The sequence below is a fragment of the Camellia sinensis genome, chromosome 3 (assembly GCF_055761805.1).
Source record: "Camellia sinensis isolate YWXY chromosome 3, ASM5576180v1, whole genome shotgun sequence".
NCBI lineage: Eukaryota > Viridiplantae > Streptophyta > Magnoliopsida > Ericales > Theaceae > Camellia > Camellia sinensis.
The window spans coordinates 173,657,923-173,683,678 of NC_138963.1; the positions used below are offsets into that span (position 1 = coordinate 173,657,923).

A 25,756-nucleotide genomic window follows, 5' to 3' on the forward strand; every position below is an offset into this window, starting at 1 on the left:
CCACTGAGCTTCACTTATCACCCACCTCTTGGGCCATTGTCTTTCCCCTTACTTGTTGGACCATTTGGAAAAACCGAAACTCTGTCTTCTTCGAGCCCACTTCTCCTAACCCACTCAAATTACTTGGACCATTGCTATGGCCACTGAATGGTATCACCTCTCAAATACCAGTAAACCCTATGCCACTAAAACCATTGCTTGTAGTTGGAACCCACCTCCCATACATTGCTTCAAACTTAACACCGATGGCGCGACAAATGAAAACCATGCAGTCGCAGGTGGTATCATTCGCAACAATCATGGCAATTGGGTTTCCAGTTTCTGTAGATTTCTGGGCAAAACCAACAGTCTAACTACAGAATTATGGGCCCTTAGAGATGGTCTCAAATTGGCTCTTGACATGGGTCTCATATCAATTGAAGCTGAATCTGATGCTCTCACTCTTGTGTACATGGTATTAAATAATTGCAATGATCAACACCACTTTAGCAATATTGTTCATGACTGCAGGTTCCTCCTAGACAGCCTTGGATCACCAACTGTTAAACACATATTTAGGGAAGCAAATCAAAGTGCGGATGCGCTAGCAAATTATGGGCTACTTATGATGGATGAGAATTTTCATGTCTTCTCTTACCCTCCATCTACCTTTATATCACAGATGGTTATGTATGATGCTATGGAAATTCTATATCCTAGAACTATCTTGTACTGACCCAGTTATTTATTTTATAACAACCTTATATTTACCAAAAAAGAAGAGAGAGAGAGAAAAATAAAATGGAAGGAAAAGTGGGAGAGTAGTTCGTAAATATTAGTGTGTTAAATTATTTTTCTGTCTTAGGATAAAGATGAAATCATGATCAAATAATTGGAATAAGTTGTATTTAGTATTTTTAGTTTTAATTTGATTTGGATACTGTTGTATAATTTTTAGATATTTTTTATGCAATAAATGTTTTATTCAAATTATGTTATACAATGATTTTCACTGCTGTATATTAGAATTTTTAGACAAGTCATACCTAGTAAGACGGGCTGTGCATCAAACTGTAGTTTAGTGGTTGACGGTTTGTGCTAAGCGAAGATGATTCGTGACTTTCTGGTTTTGATAGACAAATTCTCTTGACGATGTATTTTTGATCAACTTATATCACAGTATCCAAATCAATAATTTTCTAAAGATTGAGTACAATTATTCTCAATTATGAGGTTAGTGGTGGGCTTGAAATCCTAGGATATTTATTTTATTTTGTTTAATTAATTAGTTTAATGTTCACTTTAAATATTTGCAACCAAATCTAAATTTCTAAAGTAAATTATTCATTATTAGTCCCTGTGGATCTACAACTGATATTAACTACTACTCTACAAAGTAGTAGTTATTACTTGGTTTTAAATAAAATATTTTGATGTGCAAACGACCATATCAAATTCCAAATAATTTATCAAATTTTCTACCAAACCTCTTACATGAATGTGGGGTTCACACAAACTCACATGTGTGTGGATCCCACACTCATGTGAGAGGTTTGATAGATTATTTGAGATCCCTAGCATAACTCATAAATTTAATTTTTATAAATTAATATCATTGAAAAGATATTAATGATATCTTTGAAAAGAGACTAATATTAAATATATAATTTTAAAATTTAGAATAAATAAAAAATACATTATTTTTAAAAATTGCATAACTAAAATATAATTAAAGTTGATATGAATAATAAGACTCTCTAAAATTACTTAAATAAAAAAATATTATTTAAGTCTCTAAGTAAAAATGTAAAAATTAAAACAATACAGTTATACTGAGTGCAAATGATAAAAAAAAAAAAAAAAAAGAAAGAAAGCTAACTTAACAAATAAAATAAAATAAATAAAAAATCATCATTTTACAGAATTTTCTCATTTTACATCAAAAGTTATTTTTAAAAATAGCACCATCTAAAAATAAGAATAAAAATAAAAATTGAAAATATCTCCTTATTCTTAATATATATATATATATATCTTTGTATATTACAACTCTACTTCCTCTACCTACTTTTTCTGCCGCTGATCCCTCTACCCTTCTGTATCCTCCCCTAACACTCTTTCATTACTCCTACACACACCTCCGCCACCCTCAACCGATCCCATAACGTTTGTCACGCCCCACTTTTATTACTCAAGTAATATTACTAAATCATTATTATAAATAATTTCAGAGATAACAAACTAAAGTCTCAATATCTTAATAAAGATAAATAAACGAAAATTCTGTCATTCGTATATGAAATAAATGCAACATGTGACATAATTAAATAAAATTGCCTGCAGGCTTACGTCATTACTCAAAAGAGAAAGGGTTCAACCCTTTTACAACAACAACATTCAGCCAATAGTTAAGAGGCCCCGTGACCAACAGATAAAGAAGCTCCTCAATCTTGAACCACTTCTCGACATTTACCTGAAAAGGATTAGCAACGTGGGATGAACATAAAATCCAATAAGGATCCCAACATGATCTTTAATAATAACAACTACAGATAGTTATGATCATGAATGCTTTATGTCATATAATATACATATGTGTTGGTTTATACATGAAAATATACTTATATAGATAATTTTCTCAAAATCATTCAATTTATCCAACAATCACAAAACCGTTGACTTTTCTTTTTTCTTGTTACCTCTTTATTTTACATTTGCCAAACGATAATAAGTATTTGAAAATAAACCCACGAAAGCTAATTACTTTTCCCCAATTACTGAACTTACACCCAATTCTACATTACAATTTCCGAATTGAAGTATCCTAAACGAACATGAAGACGATACATATAAAATACTCCTTGCATAACCATATAAGACAATTGACATCCTCCACGAAATAATCATCACCATGCATGAAACACATAAATAGAACTGAGATGATAATGAGAAACCTAACTATGTTCTACCTGCCTCAAGCACGGTAAGCTAATGATACACCTTTCCAATACTCACCCCAATTTGCCAGTCACAAGCTAGAAGGTAATGGTACCTCTGCTAAGTTCTCCAGGCACTAGCTGGAAGGTACTGGTACCCCCACATTCTCAGCGCAACCAATTTTCCAAGCGGTAGCTGGAAGGTAATGGTACCCTTTATTCTCAGCTCATGCACGTTTCTAACCATCACATAATTCAACAAACATAAATAACCCGAGTGTACTACATGCACATAATTTATTCAACATCATAATGTCATCCTCCACCGATGACCAAACACAAAACCTCTAAGTATAAATATATAAACACACGTAATACGATGATCTGATACTCATTTGACCTTAACAACATTGAAAAGTTTCAAAATCCAGCTTCAAGTTTAATTCTAGATTTACAATATGCCATGGTTTCTTCCTCTTATTTCTTTCTCTTTTCAAAATCAACTCTTTTATTTTCCAAATTAACACGCCCAATTCCTTTTCTTTCCAAAACCAAATTTCCACATTTCAATAAAACCACATCTATGATTTCCAAGCCACAACTCGACTTAGCTTAAGATGAATATCCAAAAAAAAAGAAAAAAAAAATTTCCATTACCAACATTGATTCTCCCTTTGTGCTATTAACACAATAACACAACTCAATATTAACAAAACACACACACTATTCAACTTTACCTCCTTTTTAATTCAATAGGTCAAATTATTAAATCAGTGCTTTCCCTTCCTCCCAGCATAAACACGTTGAACTACTCTCCAATTAACCCAAACAACCATTAATTTTACAATTCCAACCTTTAAACCCTAGATCCCCTTTATATGGTTTTTGAAAATTCAAAATGAACATGCTTTTTATGTTATGGAATAAAATCTACCACATGTCTATCTATAGACAAGGTATTGAAGATAAACAAAGGAATCCCTACCTCTTGAAGCGATGAGGGGAAAGCTGAAAAATCCACGGTGATGAACACACGATCCGTTTAGATTAAAATGAAGCCCTTGCGACCCTTTATGTTTTGGTCTAAGGGACTATGGGTCAAAGATGGGTAGAAGTAGGTGAAAACCAGATGGAAAGAGCTTGGAAGCTTAACAATGGCGGATGGAGAGAGAAGGGAGATGGCATCTTCGTTTATGTATAAGCAACAGTAGTTGTCAAACGAAGCTTGAGAGATTGTGATGGTGATTGGGGTTTTAATTGGAGTGGAATTGATGCCAGTGATCAGAATTGTACATCGATCGGATTGAGGGCTTTGTGACGAAGATGGAAAGAAGAGACAGAGAGAAGGATGTGTGTGTGTGTGTGTGTGAGAGAGAGAGAGAGAGAGAGAGAGAGAGAGAGAGAGAGAGGTTGTCAATTGACGACGATAGAGGTGGTGATAGTTGGTCGGCGACGATAGAGAAAAAAGATGAGAGACAAAGAGAGGAAGAGAAGAGAGAGAGAGAGAGAGGTGGTCAACGTAGGGTTTGGAGCGTAATTCATGTGTATATATATGTATATACTTGGGGTAGTGTGGTCATTTTACAGAAGCTTGTCCTTATGGATAATGAAAATAAACGCCTAGACCTTTCACCAACGAAAATTTAATCTTGGACTTTTGGCCCGAACGCTCTATATTATTGTATCAAATATTCAGTGTTGGTTTGGTTTGGTTTGATTTTTTAAATGAGTTTTTTTATTTTTATTTTTGGTACTCAGTCTATAATTTTGAATTTTTTTACGCAAAAGTCTACACTTTAAAATATTTTATCTATAAGAACAAACACCTGCAAATGATCAAACTGTCCATGTATATATATATGGTATATACGATTAAACCAAACCCTCTCACATTCTTTTCCCTCCCCTCTCTTTTTCTTCTCTCTTCTTTCTCTTCTTCATCAATTGACTACCTATCTAGGTCTTTGCTACCGCCGTCTTCTTCGAGATTCACGAACTCTGGCGACGAAGAACGAAGAACTCCGTCTCTTTTCCCTGCCACCGCATATGGTGTTTGTCAGTGTTCTCAGTTGCAGATGGTGTTCGCAAATCGATGACATCACTATCTCTTTTTTCTTCTCATCTTCTTTCTCTCCTCCATTGCCCTCCTTTGTTGTTCCGCTGCTACAACAATCAATCTATTCAATTTTACCGCCACCTTTTCCGTATTCGATCCACACCGATCTCTCTCTCTCTCTAGATCTGGCAAGGGGATTATGTCGATAGTGGTAGATTTGGATTAATAGAGAACGCTACTGATCTGAGTTGAAAAATCTTTTGTTGTTCTTAGAGATTCAAATTTGCCTTGTGCCATGTTATTGTTATAGATGATAATTTGTCAATGACTTTTTCTTGATCTCTATGCCTAGTTTGGGAAGACTAAATAAGTGCACTTTTTGACTTTTTTTGTATTATGTGTAAAAAAAGTAGAGAGGAGATGTTGATTGATATGACCAAAAAAAGATAAAAAGATGAAATAAGTGCACTTTTTTCTTTGTAGCCAAACTTGGCCTTATTTTTCAGCCATTTGTTGAGTATTGGTAATAAGTCTGGATGAAAATTGAGATTTTGTGGAGAAGGCCATCGATCTGTTCAATTGAACAAATCTCAAATGATGATGATGTCACTGTGGTGATCTAGTGTTTATTTTATTTTTTATTTTTGTTGTTGTTGATGATGAAGAAGAAACAGATTGCATAGATTAAAAAAAAAAAATTAACAAATTAAAAATTTTAGACAGATTTGTTCAAAATTTGAATAGATAATAAATTTTGAATAGATTTGTTCAAAATTTGAACATATAGTGGCTTTGTGTATTTGAATAACAAAGATTTCAACAGATAAAAAATCAACCAATTGAATTCAGGGAAAAATTTAAACAGTTAATAAAATTTGAATAGATAGATTTAAACAAATAAGTGAAAAAATTAAATAGAAAATAAAATTTAGAGAGATTTGAATAGATAATGGAAAAAAATTGAATAAATAGTCAAAAAATTTGAATAGATAAAAAATAATTTGAATAAATAGATATAAATTTGAATAGATAGTCAAAAAGTTAAATAGATAAAAAAAGTCAACCGATAAATTAAGGAGCAAAATTGAAAATAAAATATCCTACAAAATAATAAAAAGACTTCTCACCAAACTATTTCACAAAGAGTGAATCTCTCACCAACAAAAAATATTCACTGGACCTAATCCTTTATACCTTCCTTAGATTGGACATTTTAATAATTTTATCTTTTTTTTAATTATTTAATTAATTGATTTTTTGATGCTTTAATCAATTTGTTTTTGTACTTTTTAATGCACCTAATTAATATGCATTTAATCTAATAAAAAGTAAAATAAATTCATAGAAATATTTAAAAATCACTAAAAATAAACAAAAAATTGAACAAAAAACTGTGAAAATTTATTACAAATTTTTGTTCGCTTTTAATGATTTTTTTTTCATATTTTAGCCTTTTTTTTTTAAATGCATCTAATCTTGATATATCTAAAAAATATTTTTAAAAAGAGACGAAAATATGAAAATACAAAAAATCGATAAATAAAAAAAATATCTATTTAAAAATAATTTCTATACTTTCTATGTCATTCTTTCAACATTAATGATCCTCTTGGTAAAAACGAAAGCATTGATGAATCGTATTTAATTCGTAATAAATTTTAAAAATGTACAGTATACGTATACTCGGTGATGCTGTATGTACCATTGATGTACACACTGTACCAACTAATGTTATGTCATTATTACTGACCCCACTTATTATACAAATTATAAATACTCAAAATCTATAAAATTATGTCACATAATCTGTTAGTGTATTAGTTAGTATATTAATTGGTACATATAATATTATTTATGTATAATTGATTACAGATGTACCAACTCTATGCAACAAAGAGATCTTTTATGGACATTCCAACAATGTATGTAGGAGTTTTCTTAAGTGTGCAAGTGCACACCATGTGCCACTTACACAAAAAGTGTAAGTGTAAGGTATAAGTATAAGTATAAGGTGTAAGTGTAAGGTGTAAGGTGTAAGTGGGTTGCATATGGTGTGCAACCTCAAAAAAGGTGTAAGTGTAAGGTTTAATTTTTTACAAAAGGTGTAAGTGTAAGGTGTAAGTGTAAGGTATAAGGTGTAAGGTGTAAGTTGCACACCATAACCAAACTAGCCTTTACTTTTTGTCACCAAACCACCATTGATCCATTGCATTCATTCATAACTGTTTTCTGCCAAATCAAAAACAATTACAGAACTCAAAAAACTTCCAAGATAAAAGAAATGAAGAAAGACAGGTGGGTAAAGAAAGAATAGTGTGCATCCCAATTGTCAAAACCTCCCACCCAAAAAGTATTTTAAATGTTTCAAAAACAAAGGAAAATATGCTTCATCAGGAAGGTGCTGGAAAGAAAATGCTGTTTATACATCCAATATCAGTTTCATCTGAAGCCGGTTCATCACGAGATAAAATCATCTGCATTAAAAAAGAATAATGCTTTTACACAACCTGCTATTTCCACAAGTGAAATGGAAGTTTTTTCTACTAATATATAGGCTGAGTTCTCAAATCTATCCACAATGAGTGAAAATCAATTTCTCATTCTCAAACTTTGATATGAAAATTACTTATGGATATTATAAGAATCTGAAACTTCGACGTGCTTTTTTAGACTTGCCTGTTGCTGCCATTTAGGAGAACAAGACAAACAGGATCCTGGGATGAGAGATAGAATAGCTGTTGGACAATGTAGGCGCATGTTGTGATGCTGGAAAAAATGAAGCGAAAATTATCAGTACTAACTTCAAAAGCATTATAAGAAATACTTTGGGAACTTGGGTATTTTAATCGAAATTTTAAATTTTTGGCTATTTTAGCCTAACTAAAAAATTATCTTTGAGATGATGCTGCTTTTTTTTTTTTTTTTTTTTTTTTTTTTTTTTTTAAGTTGATTTAATGATGTGAGAGAATAAGTGAAACGATTATAGTTTTGATGTAACATTTTGTCCTATTGACTATTTTAGCCTATTTTATTTTTATAAACAATAGCCAAAAAGACTCCCAACCTAAGTTCTCAAACACCCCCATATATGATGCTGTATAATACCACTATTCCAGTTATAAAATAACTGCATAACGATTGCTTTGTTTTGCACATAAGCTGCTTATCCTTTCTAATGAACAGTATCCTGAATGTGCATATTCACTAATGCAGATAGATAATTAATTGTCTATATATTTATGGTTACCGTAAGAAAAATAAGTACTAAGTTTGTAGAAGAAGAAGAAGAAAACAGGTTAGATAAAGTGACGTAATTACCAAAAATGTATCTGTGCAAGAGATCATGTAATCAGGGGTGGAGCTAGGATTTCAACGTATGTGGTGGCACCCGCTGAGTGGACAGTGAGTCAACCAGGTCAGTTTAAATCTTTCAAAATTTTTTTATTTAATATAGGTATACCACATGATTGAATGATAAAATCTTAACCTAACAACCTTGAGATTATAATTTTAAGTCACAGGACAACCACTTAACACACTACGCTAACACTGTGTTTGATTGGAGAATTTGGGAAAGGATTTGGAAATAGAATGGGAAAAGGAAAGAGAAAATGGGGGTGAAATATAAATAAGTCTCCGTTTAGGAAGTGGGTTGGCTTTTTGACTTTTTTGGCTATTTTAACCTGGGTTAAAAAGCTTTGTTTGGTAATGACTTTTTGACTTTTTTGACTTTTTTTGTAAAAGAAGAGTGTAATGATTATGGGTTGGATGTGATATTTTGTTTGTTGTGTCTAAAATAACCTATTTTGTCTTTCGTAGCTAAAATAACTCCAAACCTCCTTGCCAAACGGACCCTAAAATATACCTATATTTCACCTAATTTTACACACTTTTTTCCCTTTCTCTTTCCGAATCCCTACGCTAGGTGTCCAAACTTTTCCCTCTCAACCACACATTAATATATATTAATTGAGAATTTATTTTTATTTTTTATTATTTTTTTTATAAGTATACCACATTAAAAAACAAGCAATTTAGTTTACTTGATTGACTTGAAATCATATTAAACCAAAAATAAAAAAATAAAACTAAAAGCAGTAAAATTATGTTACAGAAAATACATTGGTCTCTTGTGTGGATTTTTCTATAATTTTTCAATCAAATCAAACCACTGGTGAAGTTTTACGGGCCCAAGGAAGTTTTACGGGCCCAAGGCATTTTGAATAATCTATATAATAAGGGAGAAGAGTTTTTAAAAATGTCTTATGTGGCAAGAAATTGTCATAGAGATACATTTATGACCAACGGTTCAGATCAATCTTAATCAAAATCTAAGGGCCAAAATCAAAATCTAGCATAGTCAGCCTCTTTGGATTCCTCCTAACGAGTACCAAACACACTTCCCTATCTCTCTCTCACAGTCGTCCTCCTCTCTCTCTCTCTTCTCTCTGGTTTTCAAATTTTGATCTATTCTCTCTGGTTCTCTCTCTCTCTCTCTCCTACCCACTCTCCGTTCTTGGTTTTATGGCAACTTGGTTGAGATTTGTGTGCACTGTTTGATCAAATACAAGGTAACGCAACTAGCGAGAAAGAGATCGGTATCACTCATGAGATTCGAGGGCACTGTTTGATCAAATGCAAGGTAGATCTGTGTTTCTCGGTTCAAATTTTTTATGTGTGTCTCTTTGTATGATTGGGTCTCTAAAATATTTAACAGTTAGGGTCTGAAATATTTTCACTATGTCCTGAAAATGATAAATGATTAGGTCTCTGAAATATTTTTGTATGATTGGGTCTCTTTGTATGCCTCAAAATTTTTATGATTGGGTCTCTTTGTATGATTGTGTCTCAAAATTAATAAATGATTGGGTCTCTTTGATGCCTCAAAATTTTTATGTGATTTGTTTCTCATTTGGGTTTGATTGTGTTTCTCATTTATATTGCCTCAATTAAAATCTGTCTCTTTACCCCTCTATGTTTTGTGTGTGTCTTCATGCATACACTATGTTTGGTAAAATGCCTCAATTAAAATAGTGAGTGAATTTATAACATTACACGCTAAAATGTTTTGTGTCCGCTGAATATATAAAATGTATTATGTTTTTCCTTCTAATGTCCGCTGATCTGAGCCATGGTTGATTGCTAAACCCTTCTCCCTTTCACTCAATTTATAACATTACCCGCTAAAATGTCCCAAGGTTAAAATGCCTCTCTTTTTAATGCTAGCTGCTTATATAATTCTACATTTTTGTTGTTAAAATAGTGAGTGAATTTATTATAACAGGCCAAGGAAGGTTTAGCAAAATAGAGGTATATTCAAATTGGTGATACAAACAGTGGGAGTTGGATGTTATTTTTAATCTTTAATGGAGTTTGCTTACTTATATTTTCTAATCTTTGGAATGACATAGGCCTGAGATTGAGGCATATTACTTGGAATTAATCTTCTCCTGTCCAATCTTGGGATTAATCTAGACAAGGATGGTAAGTACAGGAAAATAAGTGTTTTCATTTGGTGATTGTTGGGAGTATGTGTTGAAAATTTAAACCAAAAAGAAAATGTGCATGATGAGGATTGAAAAAAGAAAAGAAAAAGGAAGATATACATAGATAAATCTCTTTTTCTTTTCTTTTTTTTGGTGAACACACAGACTAATCTTAGTAACAAAATGCCTTTCTTAAGACAATATACATTGGTAAATTTTGAATTACTTTGGAAATAACTTTGTGCTAAGTTTTGGAATCCCCCATTGTCAAAATAAAAATTGATGTCTAATTGTCTTTTAAATTGGTTTTTCAGGATTTATAAATTTACATTTTATTTAAGAGAAAACTAAAGTTGTAGGTTCTTTTCTCCTCTCTATTTCTGTCTTCTCTTTTTTAACCTCTTGAAATATGAGGACAACAAAATCGTGGTGTAGAGTTTTTGTTATCCCATTGTTCTTCTTACCTGGTTTAGTTAGTAAAGGAAAACAAGTGTTTTCATTTTTTGTCAAGTACATAATAAAGGTCGTAAAACTAGACAAGGAAATATGTGAAGAAAGTGAGTTGGACTGTGTGTGATGGCATTGGTTTGAAATATGTGAACAATTGATGTCAAGTACATAAGAAAGTGAGTTGGACAATTCGAAAGTTTATTACATACTATGTGACATTGATTTGAAAATACTGAACATTAGACATTTTTGCTTTAATCCATCTAATCTAACTTTATTATTATTTTGCAAATTTAATTTTTATTTTTTTTAATTTCAGGTATCGATATTAGAATGGCTATTGAACGACTTTCAAATCCTTTTAACTTTGGCCAATTTTTAGGGCAGCAATTTCATTTTTAAAATTGTCTTAGTTAATGTAATTGATGGCTTCTTACAAAAGTACAAAATAAAGAAGAAATAATCTTGGGATTAATCTTCTCCTATCCAATTTTATTACGGGTATACACTATCATCCCAACATTAATCTTGGGACAAAATGTTTGGAGCTATTGGGATTAATCCCAACATCAATTTTATAGCAACTGTCATCCAAACATTAATCTCAAAATGTTGTCATTGGGGTTTGAAGTAGTATTTTCATGTCATAGAGAAGAGATATTATATAAATTTTTCTTTCTTCTTCACAATGTTTTATTGATTTTGCAATTTTTGTTTTAATGATAGAAGAGTTTTCTTTTTCAATAATCTATTGTTTGATTGTTTTACTTGTTTTAATGATAGAGGTTTATTTATTTTCTATTTTTTAATTAAGGTGTGAATTGTTTTACCTGTTTTAAGATATTATATAAATTTTTCTTTCCTTTCATTTGCCTGAGATGAAAGATTTAAAACTTCCATTGCCTCTTTCTCTCTCTCTGATGCTTTTAATTTTATTTTTCGAGTTGTAGGCCCCTATTTGGGTACTCTCTCTCTCTCTCTCTCTCTCTCTCTCTCTCTCTCTCTCTCATGCTTTTGTGGTTTTGTGGATATGTTATGATTTGGTAAACAATTTCATCAATATTTTAACAATATCAATTGATGAGCGGTTCTCTTTTTCCCTTAAAATGAATTGTTTCTTCACTACATAGCCGTGGTGTGTCAACCTCTTAAACAATTTCGGTGTTCAAACAGTGCACAATATCAATATCAATATTGTGGCCTAATTTTTACTTTTTTTTGTTTTTTTGTGGAATCCAAATTTTGTTCTTTGTTGTGGCAGTGCGTTGGCTGCTTCCCATGAGCAAACAAAATGGATCCAAAAGGGTTGGTTCATATTTTGCTTATGGGAGGATTGAACAGTTGGAGCTATTTGAATATTTTATTTTTTTGTTTTTGTTTTTTGCAGCTGCTGTCCATAGCATTTTAATGCACCATGTTAACCCATTAAAGGTATAGTCTTTAATAGGATGCTTGGCTTCCATTGGGAATAAAATTGTTCAATCTATTTTTAGTTTACGAATTTTTTTTTAATTTAATATTGTCATTTCTAAGTTACTGAAAATGATAAATGATAAAATCTCTGAAATATTTTTTTAAAATGGGTCTCCAGAATGCCTTAAAATTTTTATTTGGATTTTCATTGGGTGTCTAAATTTTATGTGATTTGTTTCTCATTTGGGTTTGATTGTGTTTCTCATTTATATTTTGTGATTTGTTTCTCATTTATATTGCCTCAATTAAAATCTGTCTCTTTACCGTTCTATATTTTATGTGTGTCTTCATGCATACACCATGTTCGGTAAAATGCCTCAATGAAAATAGTTTAATTTTTAATGCTAGCTGCTTATATAATTCTACTTTTTTGTTGTTAAAATAGTGAGTGAATTTAAATTGGTGATAAGGTTTAGCAAAAATAGAGGTATATTCAAATTGGTGATACAAACAGTGGGAGTTGGATGTTATTTTTAATAATAAACAGTGGCAAATTTTAGACAAGGGATGATGGAGCTTGCTTACTTATATTTTCTAATCTTTGGAATGACATAGGCCTGAGATTGAAACTTTCTAATCTTATATTTACTTATTAAGATCATTTGAAACTTTCATTTGCCTGAGATTAAAAATTTAAAACTTCCACTGCCTCTTTCTCTCTCTCTCTGATGCTTTTAATTTTATTTTTCAAGTTGTAGGCCCCCAAAGTCCATCAAGGACCAAGGTTGAGAGCTGCAAGTTTTCTCTTTTCCAACAACTCTTTTCCAGTAAGTCTTTCCTTTATTCCCATTCTTAGTATTGTTAAATTAAGTTCCATTTGGATATTCTCTCTCTCTCTCTCTCTCTCTCATGCTTTTGTGTTTTTGTGGGTATGCTATGCTTTCTTTCATGTCTTGGGTTCTGTCAATTGATTTGGTAAACAATTTCATCAATATTTTAACAATGCCTTCAACAATTGATGAGCAGTTCTCTTTTTCCCTTAAAATGAGTTGTTTCTTCACTTCATCAATTGATGAGCAGTTCACTTTTTCCCTTAAAATGAGTTGTTTCTTCACTACATAACCGTGGTGTGTCAACCTCTTAAGCAATTTCCGTGTCCAAATAGTGCACAATATCAATATCAATATTGTGGCCTAATTTTTACTTCTATTTTTTTTTTATTCCAAATTTTGTTTTTTGTTGTGGCAGTGCGTTGGCTGCTTCCCATGAGCAAACCAAATGGATCCAAAAGGGTTGGTTCATATTTTGCTTATGTGGGAGGATTTGAATTGTTGGAGCTATTTGAATATTTTATTTTATTTTTTTTTGTTTTTTTGCAGCTATTATCCATAGCATTTCAATGCACCATGTTAACCCATTAAAGGTATCCTAATTCTTTAATAGGATACTTGGTTTTCATTGGGAATAAAATTGTTCAATTTGTTTTTAGTTTACAATTTTTTTTTTTTAAATTTAACATTGTCATTTCTGAGTTACTAAAAATGATAAATGATAAAAGCATATGTACTCATTTCTTATTGCAGAACATTTGTTATGTCATATGGTTGCTTGGTCTAATTATTAGTTCCCTATTATTTGTCATATGTCATTTTAGCTACCATTTAGCAGGTTTGTTTATGTAGTGTTGATTGAATTTTTTTTCTTCAATTTCTTTATGGATAACTGAAAGAGGAGTGCAGAGAAGTGGGGCATAATTGTTTGTTTCTTTATGGTTTTGATTTCATACGATTTGCGATTTGATTCAGTGAGTAATCAATACGAACAGGTTGTATAAATCACAAATAGCCATGAATCGTAGGTGAATCGGTGAACCAAATCGGTGAATCGTGAAGTGAATCGATTCGATTCGCTAAAATCGATGTTTGACTTTCCTTTTTAGTTTTTTATTGTTGGAAAAGGGTTTACATAACCTTTTTAAGGTCTTTAGGATTACTATATGCCATCTTTTGACTTTCTCCCTCCCTCTTTTGTTAGTTTTTCACATCTCTTTATCCCCTTAACATTATATCCGTAAGTCAGTGGAGTTTTGTTAGTTTTATTTATAGATTTATTTATTTTTGTTGTTGTTGTTGTTATATATAAAATTAAGATGAATCTTCTTTTTGAATTTTGCAAACCCTTCAGCTCCTTCATCTGTGTTGGACACACACACCTTTTATTGTTGTAGTTTTTTGTCTTTTATTTTTTTACTTTTTATTTTATCAGGGAATTAGTTGTAGAGAAATTATCAATTCATTTAAGGCTGATGTTTTTATTCTTAATGCTTTGTACATGTGATAGAGGCATCAGAATTTGGTGAGGAGAATAGTTCTAAAGGCTCCATCAATAGAGGTAATCAAGATTCCATCCCTTTTTTTGCTTCTATTTTTTATTTTTTGTACATTCATGATGTTATAAGTTGATGATTTAATCTTTACTTGATTTCCATAGTTCAAAGACCAACTTCCTTATGTCACTTGGAATAAATTACAACCTATTTCCTATTATTTTAATTAAATTTATTGTTATTCATTCCATTCTAAGGATTTCAGTATAGTTTGCAATAATTGAAGTTCAAAATAATTAGTTTTACCACTATAATTTCTGCTACTACAATGTTCACCAAATGTTTGATAAATTGTTTCTCGATTTGATGTGTTTAATGTGTTTATTAATTCACAGTGAATGGAAGGTGAGGGGGAGATTAATCAAATGATCAAACTTTTGATTGAGGAAAAAGTTCTCATTTGCTAAACTTTTGACTGGGGTGAGGAAAAAGTTTCCCTTTGCTTGACTGTGTTGAGTTTATGAATTTATCTATTTTTTGGATAATATTCTCTTTGCTACTTATTTTTATTGTTATTTATTGTTTTTGGGAAAGACCAAAAAAATTGGCAGTTTTTTTGTTTTTTGTTTGCATTATTTCTAAATAGGTTGAATGCTCTCAATTGGATCTCGGTTGTGAGTTTATGAAATCTTTCTTTTGAGATTGTGGTTTGAAGATTTTTGAAATGGGTACTCCTTCCATTGTGGTGCCAAAGATATCCATGAAGGTCATCAAAGAAAGAGCGGGTGCATAAATATTTGCTACATAGATTAAAAAATAGAGATGGTGTGTGTGTGTGTGGGTGTGGGATGAGGGAGAGTAGAGATAGAGGGAGGCAAAAAGTGGAGATAAATGAATAAAATGGTTTGAGACAAATTGCATGTTGAAAAGTTATCTACCTATGTGCTGAATTCCATGTCTCCAAAAGATTGACATTCTCAATTTTAGGAATTAAATATATTTGCTGAATCATTAGTGCTTGATGATGAAAGGAGGCATTTATAAACATTAGTGCTTGATAATGTGTTTAAGAGCTAAAATCTAATAATGTGTTTAGAACTTTCAATTAGTGCTTGATGTTTTCAGATTGATGTAATCCATAGACATATATGCTTGATTTGAGGGTTAGCTGATTGCTCAAAGAGAGGTGGTTTTGTTGATTAAGGTTTAGTTTCTTCTATTTTTTTTTGTTTGTTGATTTTTACTTTCTATTTTTCTCTTTCTTTGTAATTAGCAAGAGAGAAGTGTAATATGAAGAGTCTGAGACTTAAGCTTAGGAAAGTGAAATGAGTGTTGTAACTAACTAATACTACTAAGACTTTAGTGTAATATGTTCATGACATTGATAATCATACATTTTATTTAACTAATTGATACATTTTTCTTGCTACATTTTGGGTTTTGATACACTTTAATTTTGCACAATGGGGGTGAGTAGCAATGCACGATTTTTCTTTCCATGCCTTCTCTTTTTAGACATTACCTTTCAATAGTTGACATGAGAGATGGTTTGTTAATATTGCAATCACTAAGATTATATTCTTTTTAAATTTTAGCCGAAATTCAAATGTGACCAACCTCTTCAATTAGAACAAGAAAGATTGATAGCTTGGGTAAGTATAACAGTAATGGTATAAGAAAGGAACAATTTTTCTGTGAAATTATTTTATGAATAAATTTTTCATGTACTACATAAAAGTTGGACAGGAAAAGATTAATCCCAACATTATTTTCACCGTGCCTTTAGGCACGGGCATACACTAGTATACCAATAATGAGAAGTGGGTAGCAAGTCTAAATCCATTTTTTAACTTGAGGCTGAATTGAATGTTTTAAGGACATTCCATAAGGCCTCCTGGGAACTTTCCGTTTTAGTAAAAAAGTCAAAAAATTATTAAATTAGCCAAAAAACTAATAATTCATACCAAAAAGTCAAAAATTCTCTTTTCTCTCTACTTTTTGCATATCTTTTCGTAAAAAACCAAAAAGTCATCCCAAATATACTAATTTTTTTTAGCTCGTATTTTAGCCAAATAGCCAAAAAGTTACTAAATTAGCCTGTTCCCAAACGAGGCTTAAGGTCATGTTTATTTGGACGGACTAAATAAAAGAGAATTATAATCTATTGGACTATTAATCTTGAGATATATAGTTCCTAGATTATTTGGTTAGAAATAATGTGTATCTCATGTTTATTTTCTCATGAGATTAGATATCTGAAAATCATGATCTTATTAAATTCAAGAATTGATTGGGATATTATAAAGAATGATAAATACTCAAAAGACTATCTTACCCTTTTCAATTATTTACTAAGTAATAACAATGTTAAACCCATCTTTAATATTTTAATTCCTTTTGGCTGGATTAAATAAAATTTTATTTCATTTTATTTTTTTAAAAATTAAATAAATTTATTTTTAAAAATAATGAAATTAAATAAAATATCAATAAAAATTTAACATTTAAATATAATACATAATTAAATCAAATACTTGGAGGGCAAATATATCATTTTTACCATTTAATTATCCCAACAATTCTATCCCATATACAATAGTCCAACATATGATGGATTGATAGTCCAACCAGACTCCTAATCTGGCCTACTAATTTGCAACCGAACAACGAATTCCATGATTTTAAAGAGCTATTACATGGGTTCCAAAAAATTTTAAGGGTAGCTTTACATAAAAGTAGGATTTCTCAAATTATTACACTGATACAAGGTTAATACAATGGACTGGTTTATAATCATGGGTAATCCCAAGAATTATACTCATTATTTTAAGGCCATATGAATAGTTTTAAGGTATAACAACATAGTATGTCACATGTTGAGCATAAAAACAATAACGAGGCCCAAGGCATAATGATATACAAATTTTGGTAAATCCACATCATGATGTTAAAAATTCATTAAATATTATCAGGTCATTAGTCGACCTAACATTTTAACTGTCCAAAATAAAAAATGCTAGAGATCCCAAAAATTCTATCAAAAGTTTTACCAAATGTCTTACATGGGTGTGGGACCTATATGGGACCCACATTGTGTGGGTCCCACACCCATGTGAGACATTTGGTAAAACTTTTGGTAGAATATTTGGGGTCTCTAGCATTACTCGCCCAAAATTGATATTAGCACAAAGAAATTCTGGAACCTTATAGGCCAAACATTTATAACACATCAAAACCAGTTCAACAATAAGCCAAGATTTTTATCCATATTATCAATGATCATATAACCAACAAAAAAGAAGACTAATTTCAAATAAGTGATAGAAGGATGGGGATTTCTAATTATGTCAATCCTAATTCCATGATTACATATATTATAAATAAGAAAAGACTCTAGCAGTTCTTACTTTATGATATATGAATTTAAAAAACAGCATGGTAGCATTAGCAGATGAAATTTCTTTCTTGGTACTGAAATTGGATAATGGTTGGAATACAAATACATGAAAGGATGATTACCTGCCAAAACATATCAATAAAACTATCCAAATGAATGCGCTTATCCAACTTGACTCTTTGTATGCTACCCAAACCTGAAAAAAGCATACGTAAGCAACCAAAGATAATATAATTAAATCTATACATTCACACACATCTCATGATACGCGAACACACAGATAGACATACAGACATCTTGTTTGACACATAATAACAGTTAGAAAGTTGGCTACTTGACATCAAATTCTACAGAGGTACAGAGATTCTGTCTATGTATGTCTTTAAATGTTGAAACCAAGATCACCAGATGTCGGGGCAAAGGGATGCCACTGTATTATTGAAGTGCCTAATTTTCCTCCTTTTACCAAGTACTTTCAGAAAACTGGGTGACAGGCCTTACTGAATAAAATATCTGCCTATCCGGGGTAACTACGAGCAATAAAGAATTTATCATAAAAATTCTTTTTCATATTATCACACTCAATGCACAGATTATTGCCAAGAATTAACCTTGTTGATTCCCTTGCAGCTTAAAAAAGAGGTAGATTAATCTTCAAGCAGCAATAGAACTGAAAGGATGAAGTAACAGAGAGTTGACACATACCGATAGAGCCACGACATTGATATAGAAATCAATTAGCGTTGCTGTCATCCACCTGTAAACATATTACTATTAATAAATTCACATTGTACAGAAACTATGTACCTATACATAAATTTTGAAGGCAGATGCACTTGACAAATGCATGTGCACATATACATGGATGCCTGTGCACCCCGATTAAGGCAGTGCTTCTAGGATCACCGGCCAAGTTCTGATAAGCAATAACGAAGGGAAAGAGATGTTCAAACAAATGACATACATCAGCATGTGATTCAATTATTCCAAAGCTATAGGTTTCAGGGATCAAGAAATGCATGATGTAAATAAGAACAAAAATATAATACGTTGCCGCTGGCCAATGATTGTCATCGTTGACACCTTAAAAGTTAAAACCACAATGATCAAAGGAGACCAGACACCTCAAAGACATAAGTTTTATGCACACTTTCTCATTGATCGAAGGAGACCAGACACCTCATCCATCACCATTAATACTGCCACCACATTTCTATCATAGCCATACTACTAAGTACTAACACCTTCACCCCCACCCCATCACCCACCAAATATTAAATATTTTAAGAAAAATGAAACAAGGAAGATGATTAGGTTTAACTACATCTTCATTCTTCTAAAACAATAGTCTGATTTACGGGATCCAAAATCAGAACGAAAAAACTTACGGTGTCAAAAGCTCTGTGCGAAATGGAGAGCCATCTGTCAAGAGAGTGTAAAGCAAAGTTCCCAGCATCAAAAAACCCAGAGCAGTGAAGATAATTCTTGTAGTTACAACAGAAAACCTCCTCTTGTGTTCCATTCCATCCCTAAAATAACAAAATTACTTAATGCATGAGAAAATCACATTATATGAGAATGAGTGCCAGAAAAGAATGAGGAAACATGCAAATATCAGGATGTTGCCCGGCAATAAAACAGAAAGGGCATGTTCACACAATAGTATGCAGTCATCTTATTCATTTTTAAAATCCTTGCATATATTCCTCTCATAAGTTCATAACCAAACAAGGGACTTTTGAGGCAATATGACCGAAGAAGGTAACTAAGAAATGAGTTACCTTAATATGCTTGAAAGATTACCAAATGCAGCAAACAACATTGTCTCTAGCATTGATGATATATTTCCAACTTCCATGAATACATCCAACAATATGTTTATACAACACTGTTCAAACTGGTGCAAATACACATATAGAAATAGATTCAGAATATAAAATTTTCTCACTTTCTTAACTCAATGTGGTAGAGAATTGTTTGTGGATTATTTATGAAATTTGGGCAGCAAATTAACTCAAAATGTGATTCGACTTCAAAAATATAACAATCCACATTTCTCTGTTCTCATTCACTGATAGCAAGACAATTCCTACATTCAACCAGTCAGGACCAACGTTCCAGAAAGATGATTGTTTTGGTATGTGGAATTCTAGGAACCATGGCTAAACCTCAACAAGCAGGTCAATATGCCCACTGAGGATATTATATCATGTTTCTCCTACTCAATGCAAGTAAATAAATACGGTCTATTGAAAGATAATGGAGAAAAGCTTCACTCTCAAATACTATGAAAGACAGTAGAAGAGAAACCAATAATTGAATCCCAAACCCAAGCTTCACTCTCAAACACTATGAAAGACAGTAGAAGAGAAATCAATAATTGAATCCCAAACCCTGCTGTAAAGCGGGAGTCTTGTGCTGAGTACGACCTTATTTAATTGACAATAAGCTATGATCTAAATATGAATCAACCACTAATTTTCTTTTTTTCATTATTAATCAAAGTTTTTGGTACTTACTTGTTAGGGCGTCGCATTAAAACGTAATATATTGGATCTTCTGAAGATTCTCCAATTGACAATTTCAGCAATTGCAAAACAATGTAACAACATGTTGTAATGCTGTAAAAAAAACAAGCAACTTCACATCAAATCTGTAACAAAGATCTAGATTTCACTATGCAAGGAATATTATAGAAGTATACGATGAGGCAACATTGGTCTATTGCATTGACTATCTCAAAAATAAAATAAGGTAATAATCAAAATTTAAAAGTTGTGGGCAACTTAGAACAACATCATTTGGTTTTGAACAGTTTGACAAGTAGACTTATGGTAGTTAGGTTAAAAACCAATGTGCAGGATAACTAGGAAAAATGGTCAAATTCCTGCTAATAAAAAAATAAGAGAACTAAATTAAACAATTAAAAGAATGAAAGTTATAACTAAAATTTTCCAATTATTACCCAATTGGAACTACCATAATGGCAATTTGCACAATGTTATTCCAATTAATGCTACCATTTTCTCTAAGAAAAAATATGACAAGAGAAAAGAGAATATTTTGCCTTTAAAGCTAGGAGTGGCATCTATTTAGTGAAGAAGTTGGTGACAAGAATAATTTGAGGTTGAGAAATATAGTGTTTTTTATTTTTTTTTTATTTTTTTTTTTTTTTAAATTGTTAAAAAAGGAAAATAAAAAGAAGCAGCCTTCTCCTCACCCTACATTTTGAAAATATTAGATTCTTAATAAAAAAATCCCTGCTTATCAGACCTTACTGTCAGTGAAAACTGGAAGTACAATAAAAAGAACAGAAAGAAGCCTACCTTCCAAAACATACTAGCAGAACTACCCAAAGTGATGCACTGATCCAGTTCGATTCCTTGTAGGAAACCCAAGCCTGATACGATGAGCAGACAAGTACATAAGAGACCACTTCCTTTGAAAAGAAAAGAAAAATACTGATTATCAATTTCCAGACAAATTCTTTGGGAATGGTATGTTTTAACCTTTATTCCAAAGTATGCACATCTCTAAAGGATTTCAATTTACAAGTGAAACAAACCACTTATTCCTCCACACTGTAGCCGCCCCAAAAAAGACTAAAGAGAAAATTATGAAAAAGGAAAGATGGAACAGAACCGATGAACAGAGATAATTTGTGATGCATTACTTGTATCTTCGATGGAAATATAAAAATAATATCACAATTCATGCATTTAATTTTCCTGTACATGGGCAAATGTTTTGCAAACGGTAAGGACATTATAAACAAGAACATGCATATCCATACTTTAGAATCCAATTATTTCAACTTTGTTCCAACTCTAGACCACATTTCACTGCAGTGGTATAAATCTGAGTTCGTAAATTTCAAAACTTCATTTAGTTTGCGTTTCAAGGGCTGCTTGGCTCAACGGTTAGGCTTGTCACTAGTGTCTCTGGTGGCTTAGGTTCGAGTCATGAAAATAGCCTCTCAAAAATTGGGGGTAAGTCTATGTACATCTTGCCCTCTCCAGAGCCCACTTTAGGGGGAGGCTTGTGGACTGAGTCCGCCATTATTTAGGTTGTGTTTGAACTTGTGGATCATTAAAGGTTTATGGATCCAATGTTTTTTTAATGTAAAACATTATATTATAGATTTCAGTAATAACCTAAAATCTTCATATGAATAGATTTGAATTACAGTGTAAGCAATCCACCCCAAAAAGGATTTTAACATCACAAGAATCCTTATGAATATCTCTCCTCCACCTCTACTCAATTCTCCTTCTGGTATTTCAATACAACACAAATAGCTAAGCCTCCTAAATTTTTGTTTATCTTTACCTTACAACCCTTCATTTCAAATTCATCCATCCAAAAGCAACCTTAACCCATTTTCCAAGTGCAAGAAATAAAAAGAAGTATAAACTTCAACAATTAAATTCAAAACCAAATGGTAAAAGTCGCCAACTTTCAGAAATTCCTCATTAGATAGTCGAAGATAGCATTAGGTGAACAACAAAAAAACACATATGTGATCTTTGATCATTTAGCGATATATGATATCCTTTTCATACCCCTATAGCAATGACATTAATATAGAAATCAATCAAGGTTGCCACCATCCACCTGCAACAAAATTTCATATACCAAAATTTATCAGAATGATATTACTTAGAATCTCTTAATAATGCAAGCCATCAAATCCACAAGAGGAGTATAATCTTAGACAAAAATCATTTTTCCAAAAAGTAACAACTCTGAACAAGCCAACAAACTGAGGAAGTTCCATGACAATAGCAACACCAACAGTTTATAAGCCATTAATTTCCATTGCGCATGCATGAATGATGGAGGAAGAACATTATAGTGTTAGTCATAAAAGTAAAAAACCTGAATACTACCTACTATTCTCAAGATAAAGCATGCAATGGTGTAATTGGCTTTAAAAAAAAATCAATCAATCAATCATAATAAGCTCGTAATAACTAGGATTTTTCTTAATTGTAAAATTAGTTTCAAATCATCTTCTCATCGACTTCCACATTAGGGCTTGCAGACAAATTCTTGAGAACTTCAAAACGTTTCAAGCAAAATTGAATCAAACAAAGTATTTGTAATGCAACATAATATTAATGTAAATCAATGAATATGATGGTTAAGATTTATGGACAAAAAAAACTCCTCAGATTGACATTTGAAGCACCTTGATGAAACACCCCTAGGCCAAGAAATTGGATCCATGTGGTTGAATTTGCGTATTTGCTTCATAGCAATTGTTAAATGCCAAGGAAAACAAGTCAATCCATAAAGCCAACTTCAGGTATTCAGGATGTTGTGGGTGTATCTTGAATTCAGCTTGGATTTTGCTTATCGCCCGTTGATGACACGCACAACCTGATTAATGGGCAAATAGTATTTGTATTTGGGTATATTTTGTCCCAGTTTGCTATTTTCAGATCCTTGTATACATATAATGTTTTATTTTGGAGTTCGAACTTTTCAGCTTTTGTAACAAAGGTTTGTTGAGAGAGAGCCGGCTCATTGTAATTTCTACTTTCATAGGGAAACCCCTTGACCATTTTTTGACTAAGACTTACCGCCAAGCCAAGTAAATCCTTTGTGTGCTTGTTTGTTTGTTCTGGTTTAACTTTTCTCAATTTTGCCCTTTCCATAACATACGAAACGGCTTTGATTGTTTAATTGTTGTTGTTGTGTTTTTATATTTTTACAGTTACATATTTTCTTCCCTTTTTTAAAAATAACACTGAAATCCAAAATAAAGTGGAATTTGATCTTAGGTCTTTGGTATAGTATCATCGAGTGACTGTACCAACTAAATTAGTCAGTTATACCATCTCCGACCCTTAGATATTTCAATAAATTTGAATTTGATGAAAAAGCTTACTTTTTGGGCTCCAACCATATTAGCTCTGTTTAGTAGAGCTGTGAGAAAGTGCTTATAACTTATATCTAAACAGCTTATAGCTTATAACTATGAACATAAGCTGATTTCTGACTTCCAAAAAGCTATAAGTTATAAGCTATAAGTTAAACCAAATACATCAAAATAACTTAAATTAAGCTGAAAACTGAAATAAGCTGATTATAATTTCTGTCAAACAGGCACATTATCAAACTCATATTATCAAATTAAAGAAGGATTTAACTTTTCATCAAATTTCGCAACTGACAGTTGAGGGATGATTGGGTGGACATCCAGTCGGTCAACCAGGTGGATGACCAGCCAGATAACGGGTGGACGATCGGATTGGAAAGATTTGATGAAAATTTACTCTGGGCCAGATGAGCCGTCAGGTTTGATGAAACTATTGGAATGCATCAAACTTTTACTCAAATTTTTATTCAAATTTGATGAAAATGCTCTTAGCACCTTCAATTTTATTGTTTATTAGTTCTACTACTACTTCTATCTACGCTACAAGGGTTTGGATTTTTTGTTCTTTGAAATGTTCGCGTATCAGTGCTTGAATTCGATCGGATTCGCAAACAAGCTTCAGACTTCAGAAAAAAAAAACGATACAAATACTCATGTGCACACAGATAGATAGAGACAGAGAGAGCATACGGGGTGAGAAGGTCTTTACGGAAAGGGAGGCCATCGAGGGAGAGAGTGTAAATGAGAGTGGCCACCATCACACATCCCAATACGCAAAATACAGTTTTCAACCCAATTGCCACCGATATTGCCATTGCTCTCTCTCTCTCTGCTTGCTCTGTGTGTGTGTCTTGTGTTGTGTATGAGAGAGAGAGAGAGAGAGAGAGAGAATGAAGTGTGAGCGACGACGAAAATGTGAGAAGGTCATGAGTCCACGTCTTCAGTATTCGAACGAACGGACAGGAAAATAGACGACGCCGTCTTCCACAAGCCAACACTTAAACGGCACCGTGTTAAGCGCCACCATTTGTCTTCTACACTAAACCCGTTTGTTTTCAAAAGTAGAATGAATGAGGTGGACAGTGAAAGGATTAATAGTAAGAAAATTATTAGTGAGGAAATTAAATAAAATTATATTTACTTTGATAATAATTGTTAGTGTAGGAATTGTTAAATTATTTTTATATAAAATAATAAAATAAACAAAAAATATAAAAACATTAAACATTAATGTTTTAAAAAAATGCTCAATATTAAAAAAATTTAAAAAAATAAAAATAAAATAAAAAATTTTCAGAAAAAATAAAACAAATAAAATAATAATTTTTATTTAACAAAAAAATATAAAAAAATTAAATATTAATGTTAAAAAAAATACCCGAGATGTAAAAAATAAAATAACAATAAAAAAATTTTAGTCCGTCCGACTATTTTTCTAATACTAAGTCTTGGAGGCCCATCCAAATCTCCTTGGGAAGGCCCATCCTAATCCGGAGCTCACCATCAATCCCCTCCCCATCTTTCAAAAGAAACACAATATTAGTGGGTCTTACCTCACTACCAATCCCAATCCCCCTCTAACTCTTCAAACAATCGGGGCCTAAATCAAACCGTTTTTCAAATCCGTTCGAAATGGGTGGAGGCTTTTTTTAGTCCAAAACAGAGTCGGATTAAAACCATATCCCAAATCAAAGAAAAGAAAATGAATAAACGCTCTAGCAGAAAATATTTTTTTTTATGTTTGAAGGTGGTGGTGGTGGTGGAACGGAGGCAGAGGTGGTGGGGCGACGACAGCGGTGAGCGTGGTGATGGTGATGGTGATGGTGATG

The 25,756-nt window shown here is 32.1% G+C and overlaps 1 protein-coding gene and 1 long non-coding RNA gene across 6 annotated transcripts; one reads left to right on the top strand and one right to left on the bottom strand.

Moving 5' to 3' along the window:
* Positions 1-7,149: 7,149 nt before the first annotated feature.
* On the bottom strand, positions 7,150-25,335 carry LOC114264493 (uncharacterized). Of its 4 annotated transcripts, none has more exons than XR_014364777.1 (10): positions 24,618-24,858; positions 22,606-22,657; positions 21,370-21,443; positions 20,563-20,664; positions 19,432-19,572; positions 18,655-18,800; positions 18,166-18,239; positions 7,648-7,737; positions 7,397-7,445; positions 7,150-7,200 (listed from the first exon to the last, which is right to left on the bottom strand). XR_014364777.1 is itself a non-coding variant. In XM_082921475.1 (10 exons), exons 1-9 carry the CDS (start codon positions 24,740-24,742, stop codon positions 7,442-7,444), a joined length of 714 nt encoding a protein of 237 aa, XP_082777601.1. In that variant the 5' UTR covers positions 24,743-24,864; the 3' UTR covers positions 7,150-7,200; positions 7,397-7,441. The 4 variants fall into 4 exon arrangements, 3 of the variants coding, with proteins under 3 accessions (XP_082777601.1, XP_082777599.1, XP_082777600.1); XM_082921475.1 differs by having other exon boundaries at positions 18,749-18,800; positions 24,618-24,864; XM_082921473.1 differs by lacking the exon at positions 7,397-7,445 and having other exon boundaries at positions 18,749-18,800; positions 24,618-25,335.
* On the top strand, positions 9,027-16,830 carry LOC114310630 (uncharacterized). 2 transcript variants are annotated; one of them, XR_014364779.1, is made up of 6 exons: positions 9,027-9,613; positions 10,383-10,455; positions 12,295-12,338; positions 13,079-13,147; positions 14,661-14,711; positions 15,042-16,830. It is a non-coding gene; the product is annotated as an uncharacterized LOC114310630 (long non-coding RNA). The 2 variants fall into 2 exon arrangements; XR_014364778.1 differs by lacking the exon at positions 10,383-10,455.
* Positions 25,336-25,756: the final 421 nt, after the last annotated feature.